Source organism: Drosophila virilis, chromosome 2 (assembly GCF_030788295.1).
Source record: "Drosophila virilis strain 15010-1051.87 chromosome 2, Dvir_AGI_RSII-ME, whole genome shotgun sequence".
NCBI lineage: Eukaryota > Metazoa > Arthropoda > Insecta > Diptera > Drosophilidae > Drosophila > Drosophila virilis.
The window spans coordinates 7,968,513-7,985,398 of record NC_091544.1 but is presented as its reverse complement, the minus strand read 5'-3'; the positions used below and the strand labels follow the sequence as shown (position 1 = coordinate 7,985,398).

The following is a 16,886-nucleotide window of genomic DNA, read 5'->3' as shown; positions in this document are numbered from 1 at the left end:
CAAAGCGAAAGATTAGTTTTAAGCGTTTAGTTTTAGTTTTTGCTCATTTTTCAAACACACTCATTAAGATGCGTTCAAGCATGCCATTTAGCACGTAATACATGTAGGATATGAGAACTCTTGCGATTTTGTATTGTGATCAGTCGTTCAGTTAGTTGTGATCATTTGAATAATATTGTACAGGTATTTAGCACATACCACAGCCCATAGAAAGCTATATATTAATATGTATAATTGAAGAATATTAATACTTGTTAATGAACACCGCTGTTAAACGTTACCAACGAATTCATTTCGTGGCTCCTTTTATGATATTGCCCATATGATATTTTATACAAACCTGTAAAGTACTGAGAACTACTAAAGATTTACGACTAAGCCAATTATAGTGTATATACTTATTTAAATATATACGTTTAACGTTTATTTTGAATAAAAATGCATATTGTAGCATATGTTTTTTTCATCATAACTTAGTTTTAATATGTGTTTTATTTGTTTTTGTTTTTATTTTTCTTTTCCTTTGCTTTTCAATAGTTAAGGTTGCTTTTCTAGCGTACTTCACCTGTTTCACGTACATAAATCATCGTTACATATTATTAGACTCTGTAGCCGCGCTAATTGCTGGTTGGTATGTCAAATTACTTGCACCGAAAACTTTAACACAATTCTACATATATGTATAGTATATATATATATATATATATATATAGCTTAGTTTTCTACATACAGTACAATAATATTTCTGTAGCATATACAATGTATATAAATTACATAAAAAATACATTAGATTTCTTTTAGTTAATATCTTTCGATCGATTTCTGTTCAGCTTTTAAGCAATTTAGCAATAAACATGTTACAGATGGGGCAAACAACTAAGTATATAGGTTTGTAATTTAGTTACAATTTAATTTCCACTCTACTAATGAGGTATACAGAATGAGGACTTAAAACCCAAACTAAAATTACGTACGAAACATGCTTAGTTCAAATAATGATTAGGATCAGCATTACAGAAAGAGTTGAGAACAAAATTTGCTTACAATTTTAATGGACTTTTCATATATGGATTGGTTTGTTTTTAGCCAAAACCTATGCAAAAGTCGCTATTCGCATTTTCATGCCATCGAATAATTCATTTCATTTTTGTTTTATTGTTTTCGCGCTTAAATAATTTAAACATTTATCACATCCACTTACACAGCGATCACAATCGCAGTTATTATTATTTTTCTCTTAATTTCTCTTTACCAATTTCTTTCTTTTTTGTTTTTTTAAATAAGTATTTCTTAAAAGCTAATTTTATATATTGTTTTAATTACATAAATCTTTTGCCTTTTTGCTGCATAATATATATAGATTTTTTTTAAATTTAACTTTTGTTTAAAATTTTTTTTCTTTTTAGGAATTTCGAGTTCAGTTACGGAATATTTTGTATGTGAATTGAATGCGATTTTTTTTTGCGTTCATCAAAAGTTTTTTATTTTTTGGAATTTCTATTTACTGAGTTTGGATTGATATTTTTTTATCGATTTGAATTTAATATATTTTGATGGAACACGTGGAAATTTTTATATGAGCTAAGACTATTTTCTATCAGTTGACTCCAAATGCAGTTGAAATGGAAATTCTGTGGCTTATTTTAATATGAACACAAATCAGATTAGTTAATAATATTGGCTGCGTATTATGGTCTGTGTGTGTCTGTGTGTGTGTATGTGCTTCAAGACGGTATTTGCAGTAAGTTTGTTATTTTTATTTTTATTTGTTTTCATAAAGAAGCCATATACCATTCAGTAAGCCGCATATTTAAATTTATTTACTGTCTATATGCAATCTAATTTTCATTGGAAAAGGTACTATTGTTTGTAATTTTTGTTAAGTTTTGTTTGTTTGGTTTTAGGTTCACGGGTTCGTTTAGGTTTCATACATGTGTTATTGCACTTAGGTCTAAATACGTATACAGATACAGTTATTAAACGCATTCTTCTATTATTGAACGGTACATACATAAATTGTTTATTTGAATTTGCGTATTTTATTTAACGTTTTTTTTTCACTAATTGGTTTTTTGGGTTTCATTCAGTTATAATATTTTATGCATGTTACTATTTTATATGTCTATGCAAATGGAATGTTTCTCTCTCTGCGTGTGTGTGTGTGTGAGTGTATCTATATCATTCATAACAATTTTTGCATCTCGTTTTGAACATTGAACACCAATTCACAACAAACTATCTTAGATGAGCCAATTTTAAATGCTGCGCTAATGTCAAATACTTCTTATTTTAATTGCAATGCTCGTAGAAATAGAATATTTAATGTTGTGTACGCGAGTGTGTAGATGTGTGTGTGTGTGTGTGTGTGTGTGTGTGTGTGTGTGTTTGTGTGACATAGCTAGAGGTTTTGTTGTTTGTACAAACTAGGTACAGTCGGTAATTGGGATAGACTCGTACAATACGGCTGCGGTACATTTGAAATGCGTGTTAGGCATTAACAAAAGGTCTGTTTAATTAAAATTGAAATGCAATATGCGTGTTTGTTTATGTTTTGGTGCTGAAAATGAGCGCTTAACAAAATGCAAAATGAATATAATCAGGTACATTTGATATATCGGTTAAACAAAAATTAAAAATAAAAAGAAAATATACAAACAAAACACAAAATGCAGCAATTAAAATGCGAAAATTATGTATTAAGCTTAAATATTTATGCAAATATTTATATAAATATTTGCAGTAAATCAATATGAACACTTGTGACTATTGTGGTTGCATGTTGTGTGTGTGTGTGTGTGTGTGTGTGTGTGTGTATGTGTGTGTCTGTGTGTGAGCTGGGCTATTGCATTTGAGGTTTTTGGCTATGTTTGTTTGTAATTGAATATTACGTCAGTTTGATTAATTCATATGATTTTACATACACTACAAATAATAATATATTTAAAATTATTATTATGAGCCTCAATAAATGAAAGAAAACAAACAAAAATTAAACATGTAAAAAATGTGCTTAAAATTAGTGTAAATATGTGTTAATGTATATGAATGTATATAAATATGCTGCTTATTTACTCATATTCTTGTATACTCATATTCTCAGATAGTTCATCTTCGGTTCTCGAAGCTAAATACATTTATAAAATGTACTTCATATAACTAGGCATATACTTATGTATCCTTATGCTGAACTAATGCAAATGTATAGGGATCCCACAACGTTTGGAATGTTTCGAGCTGCGAATGTGTATGTGTTTATGTGTTTATGTGTGTGTGTGTGTGTGCTTGTGTATTTGTGTGTAGTAGCTTCATGGAATACTTTTGCTTGGCGAGGCGACGACAACAATGGCAACAACTCAGACTCAGAGTCAGCCATTTGGATCGACTTGGGTACGACGATGCAGAGCCGTGGACGCAGGCCACGCCTGTTTGGCCATTGCCGTCGTCTTTTTGCTATTAACGGCCACAGATTGCGTCTGTGGCCCGTTGGCAGGAACTATGGATGAATGCGGATGCTGCTGCTGCTGCTGCTGCTGCTGCGGCGGCGGCGGCTGCTGCTGTTGGCGATCCTTTAGCTGGACAACAGTTGGCTTCTTCTTGTTTTTGCTGCTGCTGCTGCTGCTGCTGCCGCTGCAGTTGCTACTATTGTTGTTGTTGCTGTATTTGCTTTTACTTGGCATTTGCTTTGTCATGTCGGCTGGCAGCTTGAAACCATTGGTGAGACTAACACCCGCGTACTCGTGCTCCGATGTTGGCGTCAGCGTCGCCGCCGACTCCTCTTCAGCCAGCAGGCAGATGCCATCATTGGAATTCGAGTGTCGCGCAAAATTTGTATGGAATTGCTTTTTGCTACCGCTGCTGCTGCTGCTGGCGCTGCTGCTGCTCAGGCTGCCGCTGCGTCGGCTGCCCACATTGCCCAAGCCCGGCACTGTGGCCACCAGCGGCAGCGAGTTGGGCGGCACAACCACCTCCAGGCCACCATCGCTGTTCTTGGAGGTAGTTTGCTTGTGATTGGCATTGGAGTTGGTGTTGCCGGCTGCCTGCAGGGCCACTGCGTTGGGCGGCGTATGGCGATAGGGTATAAAGAAGGCCTTCGCCTCCTGGAGCATGGCATCCTGCACGGTTTTGCGCTCCGGCGAATTGGCGCAGAGGGGTAACTGTGACAGATTGTGTACGCCCGCAATGCTCAGCTCCAGCTGTGCCTCCTGCTCGACACGCCGCGATGTCGGACCGTTTCCATTGCCATTGGGCAACGTTGAGCCGGCAGTCGCTGTGCTTGTCTGATACTCCAGCGTGTGCTCTGGCAGCAGCTCGATGTGATAGCGCGAGCGTGGTATCAGTGTTTGCATCTCGTGACAGTCCTGCTGCAGTGTGCTGCCGCTAAGCCCGCCAGCACTGTCGCCGGGCATGCCCGAGGCACTGCTCAGATTCCCGAAATTGATGTCCGTCGGTGTGGTCAAATGCGTGGGGCCCTGGGCGCGTGCCTTAAACCGGCGTCTCTGGAATATGATGAACAGCGCAAAACAAAAAACGCAAAGAGTGGACAGCAGTGAGCCGATGGCGATGCCGCTGTAAACCTCATGATTCGAGTTGTTCTCCACCGTTTCTAAAATATGATGATGATGATTGACCAGGTCAAAGAACATGGGTGCTCCGACGCCCGTTTCACCAACTACGCGCACGGCCACATGAATCTTGTCCGTTTCCGAAACGTTGGGAAACTGCAAAATGGAAACGTGATTTATGTGAGAAAGTTTCCAAAGAGCATTCAGATTAAATGTTGTGTATGTCGGCCACATCCTAAGATTGTATTTCACAGGCTTAGAGCTTGGAAATTTCTTTTTAAAGCTTATAATTTATCAAAAAGATGTTTTTAAATACAATACTAGTATAGCCCGGCCTTGCCCGTGGCACGTATAAAACTGATCAGACTGTAAACAAAGGCAGGGTCTTCTTTCCAACTATTCCAATTTTTTTATGTAGACTCGTGGAAAATTGTTAAACATACCTTATAGGAGCAGGTGCGACACTCGAGTACATTTGCTTCGTGCGTAACATTGCCCAAGGTCCAGAGTATATTATAGTGATGGACACGTCCATTGGGATGCTCTGGTGGCTCCCACACGAGCTTGAGCCCGTTGTGCTTAACCAGACCTGAATTGCTGATGGTGCCGGGTGCTAAGTGAGCAAGTGAGAAGTGAACAGTGTGTATCTAATTTTCAGCTAATGAATATAGCAAGTGCTTACGGTCGGGCAGTGTCTGCACATCCATTTCGCCGTAGAAGATTTGTGGCTTGCAATTGTAAAAATGGAAATTGTAGCGCTCATTGGCGCTGAGGCCGCTGACAAGCAGCATCGAGTTGACAATGGTGCGCTCCTTGCATTTGGGCTCCTGTTTGCGCAGCGACAACTGGACGTGCAGATGACACTCGTAGACGCAGGTGTCGTTGAGGCTGTCCAAGAACTGAAAGGCCAGCATGCGCGACTCCACGGTAATCAGACGAAAGGACATGTTCGACTGATCGGATGTGCCGTTCTCGATCTGTGTGGAAGAGCAGAGAGAAAGGGACTTTAGAGAATGCAATAGACTGCGTCGAGACGCTGGGTGCTGGGTTAAAGTGATTGCCACTTGCCACTACAGTACAGTCTACTCACAATCTTCCACTGTACATAGCGAAAGTCCTGGGCGAGAAACTCGTTCTCGCTGGTGATGATTAGGACGCGCATCTTGATGCGACTAAAATGCTGCAAAAGCAGACCTGTGACATTGGCGTCAACCACCAAGCTAAAGATGTCCTCCTCCATTTCGAGCGTAACATCGTCCACCTCGTTGTCCAGCACCTCATGCTCCGCATTGCGCAGCACTGTGGCAGCAGCTGACTGATTGAGGGGCCGTATGATGGTTAGCTGGCGACGCACCTCGTCCGCCTTCTCCTCCACGGACGTAACAGTGCCATGGAGTGGTCCGTCCAGCAACTGGGCGGGATGCGGATGAGTGTGATTGATGGAGAACTGCAGTATGAAGTACTTTTTGTTGTCCAACTCCGCCTGTGACCACTTTACAAAGGTATCATTCCCCAGATGCACCAGCCGCAGCAGCACTATGGTTAAATAAATGTGATAGATGGTTCAGAAATGGAACAGGAATTGAGCAGGGAATTGACTTACAGCCTTGGGTGCAGCAAACGACGGCTGGACTTCGGAGCGAACTAATCATCATCTGCTGCGGCACTATGCTGCCGGAAAGCACCTCCGAGGTGGGCAGGAGAAAGCGCGTGATCAGCGCAAAGGGACGATAGATGGGCAGGCCGGTTGAGATCACCACAAACGAGGTATGATTAAGTTTCATGGGCGCAAACGAGCTCCACTGATGCGGATTGCTGCGCACAATGTGCACCACGAACATGGACTGCAAAAGAGTGGACAAAAAATATACATATAAACGTTCACACACGTAACTGGTAAATGTTTAATTAATCACCTCCAAGGTGCGGCTGTCAAAGGTGACATTGATGGTGTGAAAGCTGTGCGGATAGCAGCGTATATTCTGTAGAGGATTCGGCTCTTCTGTCTGGCGCTTGAAGCGCATCTCGCCGGTGACTGAATCCTCGCCAGCCACGTTGCGCGCAAAACACTGATATATGCCACCTTCCTCCGGATCGAATGAGTGTATGTGCAGCTCGTTGCCGCTGATGTAGCGCGTGTAGGAACTGTTGAGCGGTGCTCCATTGTGGTACCAGCTTAGACTGGGCCGTGGATTACCCTCGGCGCGACACCTAAGCGTAGTCGACAGACTGATAAAACCCAGCTCCACGGGCAGCGTGCTAACTATTCTCGGCGGTACGGTAACCACGACACGGAACGTTTGCCTGTCGGTGGGGGTGGTGCACATGAAGTAGCCCTCATGCCGGGCCATGCTGACATTCGATATTTCCAGCGTCATGCTGTTGTTGCTCAGCTGGGACAAGGAGTTGTTCGGATGCTGCAGCCACCATTCGATGGGCACATACTCCTCCACGGCGTGACACTGCAGCCGCAATGTGCCACCAGTGGGCACATACAGTGTGGCATTCTGGAAGGCGGGCAGCAGTTGCGTTGCCGTCGCACCCAGCAGCCCGCTGTCGTGCGGCTCGACACGCACCTGCCACACGAACTGACGGTGGCTCCTGCTGGCATACTGGTTCTGGGCCACGCATCTGTAACGGATAATGTTTCACACACATTAATTGGCATGGACTGTGGGCACAATTAGGCCAGCCACTCGGCCGGTGCGTGGTGTTAATTAATGCACTCTGGTTAGTTTAGGCAGCACACTAGACCAAGGGGATACTCTGAAGGGGTTGCTGATCAGTTGATGGATTGTGGTCAAGGTGTTGATATGCCACAACAGTAGCAGCAGGCAATTATAAATTGCACCTCAAAGCAAATGAGATGCGGTTCGGGCCTGGACAAGAAATGGGACCTTGTCGTACATATACGACTGAACACGAGCTATTCGTGTTTAACAAAACAACAGTTTCGTGTGTGCTTAAGCATATTAAATTAAAATAGTTTCATTAAATTGCAAATTAGATGTTGAGATGCGTCTGTGGACTAGACATTTGGGCAATTGAACAAGAAGAATCTGGACTAGAGTCCCAGGCTAACCATAGTTTCTGGTGCAATAACTGCTATTAAAATAATATCAATTATAAAACCCCTCTAATTAACCCGACATCAGTTATGTTTGTTCACATTCCATATCTAAACTTACTTGTATCTGCCAGCCTGTTCCAGTCGCAGTTGTCGCAGTACAAGCGTGCCGTTGCTTAGAACAAAAGCGCTGCGGGGGATAAAAGATTGAAAAAAAAAAAACAAATCTTATTGCTGGTTTGCAATTAAAAAAACAAATCCAATCTTGTCAAGCGTTAGTGAAGCCACCAAGCCAGCAGTCGTCGTGCTATAGCAAGCATATATGATCAAGATCGAACCGCTGCTCGCTCGATGTCACAACACCGATCTTTACTCGCCTGCTGTCATTCGCCAGGGACTCGTTGCCAAAGTACCAGGAGACGCGCGCGGCGGGCACGCTGAAAAAGGGACAGCTGAGCACTAGTGGCCGCTGCTCCAGACCGCTTATGTTGGCACTCTGCTGCTGGCCAACAATCAAACGTTTCAGGACTGCAAGAAAGAAGGGTTTAACTATGGTGAGGTGGGAGAGGACTGCGTATATACGCACCTGGATATTCGACCGTGATGCTGTCGGATATGACTTTCATCTCATCCGACTCAATTAGACAGTGATAAACGCCGTTGGCGCGCTCATTGGGCGGCAGACGCAGCGTTCCATTCTTATAAATGAAGAACTCATTCTTGCGTATGGTCAGGTGTTCAATGGCCTCATCGTTGCGGTACCAGCTGCAGTATATAGGAAGGCCGTCTAAGGTGAAGCAAAGTGGTCAATTTAAGCGTTCAAATGTGCCAGAGTAACTAGCTGTGGTCAACATACCCTGATAGTAGTCATAGGGATATATGATGGGATTGCATTGCAGTAAATAGGTTGCATGTGGATTGGTTATGGCCAGCCTTGTGACGGCGTGCTTCTTGATCTGTAGATACGGCTTCAATATTGTTGAGTTTTTCGATTGTGTGGCGGCAGCAACTGCAAAGAAAAATGAACAATGAGCCTGAATTGCACAACAAGCAAGTGCGAACATTCCAGTCGGTTGCAACCGACTACGCGATACTTGTCCACTGCCAGCTTAGAGGAGGCTGTGTGCGAAGAAAACTTAGTCACTTAGGGCTAGACGAAGATATAGATATTAATTGCCATGCCTCCAGACATGCTATCTGAATACTTAATCTCCAGATTATCATTCACTTATTTTAGTTTGTTTACTTTTTGCAATATACTCTCTTCATTTTTAATATATACTCTCACTCTGTGAATTAGTGTTTCAGGCCGAAAGTACTCTTTTCACTTTGTGAACGAGCATTTAAAATGTCTCTGATAATCTAGTACACTTTGGGCAGACAATAAACAATGAGAAAAACATCAAAACATTATTTATTCTCGGACATAATCTATTGGCTGTTATAAATTTCACGCTTTTCACTTAACCACGCCGTTGACTCGGCTGCCCTTATGGAATTTATGCTTTTGCTCGCACAACCTTTTTTTTGTGGTTGTCCAATCCTTGGCCAAGAATGCCAAATCGCAAAACGCCGTGCTGGGCGCGGCTTTTGATTTTGCTGGTGCCTCTGTTTCTGGCGGTGGCTTTGACTGTGATTCTCTGGTACGCAGCCAAGGTGTAAGCGTGTTAATTAATTTCTTTGCTATTCTTTGTCGTTGGCATTGCTACGCTTTAAAGTCGCCTCGCTGTTTACTGATAAACGGCAAAATTCCAGGCAAGTAGCACTCACAGTGCGTATACTTAATATTGCATAATGATACACCTTTTGTGCAGCATAGTAAGTAGTATATACATATATACATGAAAGTGTGTTTGCAACCGACTGGCTTTTGCATACGACCATCCTCTGTCGTCTATCGTCGAAACATCTATTAGTTCGCTCTGACTGTTGCATTCCGAGAATTTTCTAGTGTCGGAGCTGAAGTGGCTGGTGAAAAATGGTGGAAGGCAAACCGTTGCGATGTTCCCCAATAACAAATCGCCAAGCATTAGTCAAATGCGTTGAAATTTATGCTAAAAATGCAATCAACTAGCGTTCCGCTCCAGCTACGGCCACCCAAGTGGCAGCCAGCCACAGGGCGCACTGGCTTGTGGCCAGGCCAACTGGGCTAACGAGCCAGTTGTAACTGGGAAGACGACTGATTCGCTGAGTTCTGAGGAATACTGTGAATTTGTTTCTATTTTTGATAAATGTACTGAAATAAATAAGATAATTGCTGAACAGCCGCATAGAATGCAGCCAGGGTTTTGATCAAAATGCGAGTGGCGACGCAGCCCGCTGATATGTTGCATGTTTGTACGCAATGTGTTGCAATTTTTATTGCTGTAATTACACGCAATGCACATGCGGCAATTTGACGCATGAAAATTCCTTGGACCTGCCAATGTGATGGCTGAAACAGCCAAATGCCATGTCAGCAACAGCAACAGTAGCTGCAGCAGCAACAGCCGCGCTAAATGTGGCAACTTTACAGAACATGCAGCTAAAGCCGTGTGGGGACGGGAGGCGGGGGCGTGGCTTTGCATGTGCAACCAAAACGTAATTGTTATGGCATAATTGTTTCAATGGCAGGGCGTTTAATTGCGCTTTAGAAACTGCTGCCCCACTGTCAAAGTTCAGCGCATATATGTTCTCTACCCTTGCCGCGGGTATTATAGTATGTCAAAAAAGTATGTAAAGCAAAGAAGGCAGCCTTACATCCATCAGCTGCCTCTGCTTGTTTCTCAGCTATAGGCTATACAATTTTTCTTAAGTAACCTGCATGGAACTTATTGCTGTAGCACATATCTGCAAAGCCTCAAGCAATATGTCCACAAGGGTATTTATTCGTCGGCGTGTTAAGAAGTCATTCTTGTAATACTTTATTTTTTTTTTTTTTTTGGATGTCATTGCCTGCCACACCTAACTGCCATTTTTCATACCTGAAAAGGGCGGTGTCAACAGCAGCGCGCCGACAATCATTTGCAGCGAGAGGGACGGTAGGGGTAATGCCTGTAATATTGAATTTAAATTGCAACCGTTTTACTCGACTAACAGTCGACTACACAGTTTGGGCTGATTGCGCTCTCGCCAGTGCACAGTGGTGCAATCATTTATGTGATACCATCTAGATGCCAGCTATCAGCGGGACAAGCACTTTTCATGCTACCAATTGGTGGCCATAACTCAGCAGCTGGCAACAAGATGGACAATCTCAATGATTGAACTGTCAGGACAATCAGTTTTTGTGCGTCGATTGGCCCTACCGTTATATGCAATCTTCCAATATAATTCCAGGTCATTTATTTTATAATCTGCTCCCCATCTGGGCAAATTCAAAGCCAAAGCCAAAGCAATGCAAAAATTCTTGCAGTTGCACTGCAAGTCAACTCACTGGGCAAGAATGTTTCCCAGAATCGTGCTCGAATGCTGTTTGACAACAAACAAACACACACACAAGCACACACACACACACACACACACACACACACACACACACACACACACACACACACACACACACACACCAGAAGCACATAGCAGCCAGTTACTAAGTTGTAGCAAGTTGCACGTTAATGCTGGACGCTGTGGGGTTTGGTGGGGGCAACTTGCACAAATTTGCATAGTTGAACGCACGTCGAAGGCAGCAGCGCATTCCATGCAGCAACTGTTGCTGCAGTCGATGATGAATGCAACTGCAACTGCAACAGCAGCAGCGGCGGCCAAAGCGGCGGCGGCGGCGGCGGCGGCGGCAGCAGCGGCACATAAATTGCTGACTTGCTGCGCAGCGTTGCGCTTATCAAATGGCAACATCTTGTGCATAGATAAGTGAGGCCCGGCAACTGCATTGAACGGCAACGGCAACGCCAACATTTGCTTCCCTCAATGGAATTTCACAAATTCAAATTGCCTGGCATCCTTTAAATGCCCCAAGAGCAGCAGCAGCGGCTGTTCCCAGCCGCAGTTGGCTCGCATCAGATTCAGATTCAGGCAGAGATTCAGATTCAGATTCAGGTCCAGGCTCAGCTGCAGCATAGCGGCCACAGCTGTTGGCACACTTTTGCGGCAGCATCATGGCAACATTGTATGCAGCGCGCATAAGAGATAATTTATCGCCTAATGACGTGCTGCTCTAAGGTTGCGCCACGTTGTTATAAAATGCGGCAATAAAACGCAGCAGCCACCAAAAAACAACAAAAAAAAAAAAACCATCAACATTAGAGAAAATAAAATAAAATTATAATGAAATTTTAATGCCACAGGAGCCCAAGAGCAGCGCCTACAGCAACTGTGCGGCTTGCTACTCGCATCTGCTCCTGCACCCCCGCTCACCCGCACAAGCCTAACGGAATGGGCCACTCTTTGGCGCTGCGGCCTGTCGCTTTGGGGGCGCTCAACGAGAATTTATGAATGTGCAAATGTATACGACAATTTCGCGCATAAATGTAAGCTACTGCCCAGTTGCCCCGCTGCCCGGGCAGCCACGAGATGCTGCCGCACAGCAGCAGCAGCAGCAGCAATAGTGTCTGCACACCCACCGCAACTCTGCCGCAAACTTAATCTGGGCGCGAGGGGGAGATGGAAGGGGTCTCGTAGCTTGGCATGGCAATCGAAGATGCGTGTGCACATTCCATAGCATTCCGCGCAAGCATGTGGGAAGTTCAACGGTTGCACTGCAAGTATCTTGTATCTCAAGTTGGAGCCGCATCTATTGATTGCTAGCACCACACAGTTCATTGGCGCGCGCGCCCGCTTCCAGCCAGTGCCCACATCTTATAGTCTGAGGATTGTGGCTTCCAATTGGCGTCGCTTTGCTGCTGCCTGCTGCTGCTTGCAGTGTTTTTATACCCTTGCAAAGGGTATTCAAATTTATTGGCGTAATTTGTAACAGATCGAAGAAAACAAGTCTCAAGTGTATTAGAATTATTCTTAATACATATGTCTGTTTCTTAAGCCGAGCTTGTTTTCTTTTAAGAACCTATGCCTGGTAAAAGCCTTTTGGGCTATTCGGATCTTAGCTTAAAAGCTAACAACATTTGCGTGTACATTACATGCTTTAATTTCTATCGAAATAATCAGTGGAATAATTAAATTATTGCATATGAAGCTCTTTTGGCTTTATAGAAATCTTGGCAAAAGAAAGACACTTACTAGACATAAATCTTATTATGGTCCTTATATTGATGCAAAACTTTATATGAATCAAATTAATGTATGTAAATTGTACAGTTTTTTTAGCCTTTTTGTATAATTATTACCAGCGAGGGTATTTATTATTCGGCAGTTAAAGTTACCTCCGCTTTCCTGTTTTTGTTGCGGGCATCTACGATAGTTGCCGCCGTTTATTTGGGTTAGCAGCTCAAATAGTTTTACGTGCGTTTTTCAATGCAATTTCCAAATGCCGCGAGAAATTTATGAGAAAGTCTCTAGTACGCCCACCCCACTGTAATTGGTGGTGTATAATGCCCATTGTTTGCCTAGTGCCTTTTGCCTGGCAGCTCAATTGATTACTTCAGTGTATGCGTATGTCCGTGTGAGTGTGTAATTGAGTGGTTGAGAATGCTCGAAATTCTGCTAGCTGCGCTACGAACTAGCTAAAAGCGCTTACCCGACAGACACACATAGCTAAACAAACCCAACCGAAATCCGGGAGGCACCACACACACACACGCACACACATATATGCATAGCATGCCAGGGTGCCAGAGTGGGTTGTGGGTTTGGGATTTCTGGCGATTGAACCACTTTAAACAATGGCGGGCATTTACTTTGCAAAAGTCAAAGATAAATTGCCTTTTAAACTACAAGCTTCGTTTGGTTAGTTGGTTTTTGGCAAAAGTCCTGAGCTCTGTTTGTTTGCAACACCCCACACACTCACACTCACAGACAAACACACACATACACACGCACACACATATGCAAATCAATTGACATATTTGTTTAACTTTTGGCGCAGCAAACAATTGGAATAAATTGTCTTTAGCAATTTGCATTGGCAGGTCATCGAATTTGGGGTAGGCAGAAAAGCGTGTTATCTAAAATAATGCCGAAGGGCTGGCAATTATGTTGTATTTGTTGCCAGAATTTGGCTGCTGCAAATGGTGCCAGAAACTAATCCTGTCCAAATGGTTTTCATAATGGCAGCTAAGATCTTTATTCGGTATTAGTTGCTGCAAATCACACTATTTTCCATTTGCCATTTGCCACAAAATGTAACCGAAATATAAGCGTCTGTTTATTATTCCCATCAATTGGCTAGCGCGTAAATAAACTGAAAAAAATCGCCCAATAATTGGCCATTTCGCGAATGCCGTACAAATACCTTCCGATTGCAAATCATAACTGCATTGGCCGATTGTCACAACAGCGGATAACCAAAATACAATATGCTGTGCCATAAACGAATTCATTTCCGTTGAATTTTGGCAGCAATACGCCGCCGTCTCTCTCACACTCAAACTCCTTTAATAAATCATATTGCAATATTTCCGTTCAATATTTTGCTCTGGCGACGTAAACAAACAATAACAAATTGAAATACAGAGAGAAACAAAATATACAACAGTTCAAAGGTTTTTTGTTTTGGTTTTGGTTTTATTTTATTGTTTTTCTTCTTTTTTTTTTTTTTGTCTCCAGCCACATTGTATGCTAAATGGCATTGGTAAATTGGGGAATGTTGAAAATGCGTTTCGACTGCTCCTCCTGCTCTCGTGCATTTTTAAATGGGTTAAACGTAAACCGTTTACCAATGACTCAATACAACTTCCTGGAATCGAGCGACACAGACGCAGGCAGAAGGCGGACCCACGGGCGGGCAACACGACACATGGAAGCAGAGCACAGCTCAACAGAGCTGTACGTAGATGAAGAGGGAGAGAGAGAGAGAGAGAGAGAGAGGGAGGGACTACGTGCATTAAACCGAAATAAATAAATAAACCGCTGAAAAAGTGCTGAACACTGGCCACGGGTATGGATGGTCAATAGTCAATGGCCAAATAGCAGAAAATAACAATGTTGCCAATAGCCAACGAACCAAACAACAGCAGCTGCAACAACAAACAAGACCGTTGCAGACGGATGCACTGCTCGACTAAAAGACATCCTGTATTCAGAAGCAAGCAAGTCGTTCTAGTATGCCACCAAACACTCACATACATAGGAATATTTAAACCTCCCTTGACCCACGATATGGGAAATACGCTCTTAAATAACTTTGATATCTTTGTCCGATCTATTTACAAATTTTATAGCTCAGAGCTGAGAGCCAAACGTCTGTATACAGACAAAACACAAACATATCTGATAGTTTGAAATAATATTTTTAATTTTTTAGGGAACGGGAGAAGGTTCTTCATATGTATATACTATGCGAAAACCTTCATACCAAATTTGCTTCTTTCAACTTCGAGTTTGGATTTAGGAAAATGCTCCATTCCGCTTATAAATGCATTCACAAAATCGCACATACACGCACATCGCTTGCCAAATCTCAAATGTGTGTAAATCCAAAAGCTCAGTTGAGGCAACATATCAAATCTTATGTTTATAGTTCTTATAAGCCCCGAGATATGCTTAACAAACGTTAAGATTTTTATCGATTTCTTTAAATAGAGATAGAGATAGCTTCGAATCTTAAACTCTTATTGTATCTAAGACCGAAGCGCTTATCCGGGGGGCAGACAGATATGTTCGTCATCCGGATAATGAATATATAACTGTATCGAATATTGGAATTGGAGACGACTCCTTTTGCCTGTTACATACATTTGCTAAAAAACATTATACCCTTTTCAGACATTTTCAGTGGGTTCAGGGTATAACAATGGTCAAGCCAAGTAAAAAAGTGAACCGAAAAGAAATTATAAAAATGTTTCATTTCAAGCAGAGTAAATATTGAAAGACCACACTCACTCATTCCCTCGCTCTCTCTCTCTCTCTCCATCTCTCTCTCTCCCTCTGCCTCTATCTCTCTCTCACATACACATATCAGCAATGAAGGCAACTATGCGAAAACGACTATGGCTCCAGCTACGGTTTCGGTGGCTTATGGCCACGATGACCAACTTGGGCAAGCTCGGACTGCACTTGGCCCAACGGAAGCCAAGCGAATTTTCGTCAGCTACGCAGCAAGTGAGCAGCCACCAGCAGCTCAAAAGCCGCAACCAGCTGCACTCAGCAAATTTCTGGTAAAGGTGGGCGTGCACGTTGTCGTGGGCGCACGCTTGGGTACAGGGTCCAGCTGATTCGAGCGGTTTACAATGCCCAAGTGCTGAGTAGGGACAACGTCCGGCAACCGTCAACACAATCACGAGAACCCGAACCATGCACAGTGGAGCAGATCCATTTTTTTTTTCTTAAACTGAACTGAGCTGGAGACTTACGACTATAAGACTTTCGGTAAAAGCTTTAAACGAAAAGAATTGAGATTTAATAACACAATAGCACTATAACAATGGCCTGGAATGGGAAGCCGCATCAGTTCAGTTCGACTGTTGTACCAAGAACAGCAAACTGTGGATAGTTTAAAAAATATTCTCAAGTAAATTGTGCACTTTACGATATAAGTATTTATATGAACAATTTCTTAACCAATCTGTCTTGTTGTTATTAATAGCAGCTGCTTATATTTCTTTTAAAAATACTTAATACCAGATGTAAGTCAATACATATCGAAATAAAGTATAAGCTTAAACATGTTCATGACTGGCTCCATGGGGAAGACTATCGAAGTAGGAACATTAATGATGAATATGTAGATATGATAATTATACAAGGAATTAACAATGGATTATTCATGGAACAGCTTAATATCTTTGTTAATATTCACTCCAGCTTAAGTTCATTTGTAGCCATATATTTAACCCAGAGGAATACATTTCAAGCTCACTGTACACTGTAATTATCAGTGAGGACTACACATCTATGATTTCTTAACCGTCGCTCGCTTGGCATTGCCGTTGGCCCATTTGGGATATTGTCCCACATCCCATCAACGTTCCCGTGTTGTTGGCAGAGCTCAGAAAGCGCGCTCTCGCTTCCGATTATTATGCATCATTTAACAGGCAACATTGTTGCAGTCAATGACTAGAGCATGGGGTTTTGGCACCCGCAACCCCCTTAATGCCTGTGGCTGTGCCCGGGACTCGGTTGGTACCCCTGCCTCTGTCGTTCACGATGACGGTGCCTATGCCTGCCCCCGTTCCTGCCCCTGTCCCTGTGCCTGTGTCAGTGCCACG

At 42.8% G+C, this 16,886-nt stretch overlaps 1 protein-coding gene across 5 annotated transcripts in view; it reads right to left on the bottom strand.

Annotated features, from left to right (window-relative positions):
• Positions 1-24: 24 nt before the first annotated feature.
• Positions 25-16,886, bottom strand: part of plum — a 56,203-nt gene continuing 39,341 nt past the window's right edge. For all 5 annotated transcript variants that reach the window (XM_070206741.1, XM_032439132.2, XM_032439133.2 and 2 more), the window contains exons 3-12: positions 8,486-8,638; positions 8,216-8,416; positions 8,007-8,157; positions 7,751-7,819; positions 6,479-7,193; positions 6,166-6,406; positions 5,653-6,098; positions 5,245-5,539; positions 5,006-5,175; positions 25-4,718 (exon numbers count right to left, since the gene is read on the bottom strand). In XM_070206741.1, coding sequence (XP_070062842.1) covers positions 3,366-4,718; positions 5,006-5,175; positions 5,245-5,539; positions 5,653-6,098; positions 6,166-6,406; positions 6,479-7,193; positions 7,751-7,819; positions 8,007-8,157; positions 8,216-8,416; positions 8,486-8,638 — 3,794 coding nt within the window. In that variant the 3' untranslated portion in view covers positions 25-3,365. The remainder of the gene's footprint in view (positions 4,719-5,005; positions 5,176-5,244; positions 5,540-5,652; positions 6,099-6,165; positions 6,407-6,478; positions 7,194-7,750; positions 7,820-8,006; positions 8,158-8,215; positions 8,417-8,485; positions 8,639-16,886) is intronic.